Genomic DNA, 1,724 nt, shown 5'->3' with positions numbered 1-1,724 from the left:
TGGAATGAGGTAGAGGACCGGCTCCAGGCGGTCCTGGCCGACCCACAGGTGTCGCACGCCATCAAGAGAGCCTGTACGTGGAGCGCGCTCGCCTTGAGTGTGCGCGTGGGCGCCAGGCAGCGGGAGCAGCAGGGGCACCGGGTCCAGCGACTTCAGGACGAAGTAGACGAGCGCGAGACGGCTGCCTGGGCCCTGGCCTCCGAGCTACAGCGGCTTCGCGTGGAGTGCAAGGAGTTGGCTGCCCAGTTTCAATGCTCATGGGCGTCTCTGCAGCAGGTGTTGGATGAGCTAAATGTGTTGCGTGGGCGAGTGCTCCGGGAGAAGAAGATGACCAGCGCTGCTGACCAGTCATGTCAGGAGGTCATGTCCGAGTCTGGAGCAGAGCAGTGTGGGGCCACAGGATGGCCAGTGGATGTGGAGGAGCAGGGCAAGATGATAGCTATAGGGGCTCAGGCCGCGCCGGGGTCAGAGGTCCAGGTGGCAGCCCCAGCGGCAGGGCATTATGTGCAGGCACCCTGGAGCTCCTGGGCCCAGACCCTGCAACCGTCTCTGCCAGTGCAGGTGTCGCAACCATTCCCATTCCATGCATCATTCCCAGTGGGATTCCCGTACTCGACATCTCCATCGTTGTCAGCAGTTGTGGAAGCAGACCCAGTAGCGGCAATCACAGCCCAGATGCCACGGATGGGGATCTACCCACCTGGCATATGGGCCGCAGTGGGGGCCCAGGAGCAGATGGCACCACTGTGTGACCAGAGGTGCTGGGACCAGGGAGGAAATTCTGGGACCCTTCAGGGGGGATATCCCCTGGGGGACAGCAGAAGCCACAGCCAAGAGGAAGATCCTGTGTGTCCCCAGGTTAGCACTTACCTGGAGGACATCAGGAACCACAGTCAGAAAGAAGATCTGGAGAGGTCTCAGTGGAGAGCACCCTTTGGAGACAGGAGTTCCAACCAGAAGGAATGTCCACTGATAGCCCAGGAGAAGTACCCCCTGGAGAACAGCAAGCGCCACAGCCAAGAAGGTCCAGAGATGCCTCAGGAGATATCCCCACTGGGAAGCAGTGGGAGCAGTACTGTGAGAAGAAGCCCCAGCAAACAGCAGCCTGAGAAGCAGAAGGCCAAGCACCAAAAAGGGGGAAAAGCCTCAGATTCCCAACACCAGGGGAAGCCTGCCTCACAATGCAGTCCAAAGAATTGGGACTGCCTATCCTGTAAAGCCATGAATTTTTCATGGTGCAAGGTCTGCTATAAATGCAAGGTCTGTATGGCAGATGAGAATGGAGGCCTGGACCCAGGACAAACTCACTAATTTTAGGAAGGTAAGTAAGAATGGGAACACTCCAAAGAAAAACCGATTTCCTTAGTCCCCCTTCTGATCAAAAAGTAACTCATTTACTTTATAGAAAATTTGAAAACCAAAATTATGGTATAGAAAATTAAATAATTTCTTATCCTACTACTCAAATTAACCACTTTTTTGATTGCATACATGTAAATATACATGTATTTATGTTTTTATTTTTTTAATGTTTGTTTTTGAGAGAGAGATAGAGCACAAGTGGGTGGGGGGAGAGAGAGAGAAAGAGAGAATCTGGAGCAGGCTCCGGGCTCTGAGCTGTCAGCATAGAGTGCAGTGTGGGGCTCGGACCCACGAATGCCATGAGATCATGACCTGAGCCGAAATCAGACGCTTTACAGACTGAGCCACCCTGGCACCCCATT

General features: G+C 54.2%; 1 protein-coding gene across 1 annotated transcript; it reads left to right on the top strand.

The window, feature by feature from the left end:
• Positions 1–3: 3 nt before the first annotated feature.
• Positions 4–1,213, top strand: LOC144219117 (testis-expressed protein 13D-like; the record flags this gene model as incomplete). Its single annotated transcript, XM_077749072.1, has 1 exon — positions 4–1,213. A coding segment is annotated over one exon (1,210 nt), but the record flags the coding sequence as incomplete, so codon positions are not given.
• Between the last annotated feature and the right edge of the window lie 511 nt (positions 1,214–1,724).

This window comes from Crocuta crocuta, unplaced genomic scaffold (genome assembly GCF_008692635.1).
Source record: "Crocuta crocuta isolate KB4526 unplaced genomic scaffold, BGI_CrCroc_1.0 C28925593, whole genome shotgun sequence".
Taxonomy (NCBI): domain Eukaryota; kingdom Metazoa; phylum Chordata; class Mammalia; order Carnivora; family Hyaenidae; genus Crocuta; species Crocuta crocuta.
The sequence above is the reverse complement of the archived record's forward strand: the minus strand, read 5'-3'. Positions and strand labels throughout refer to the sequence as shown.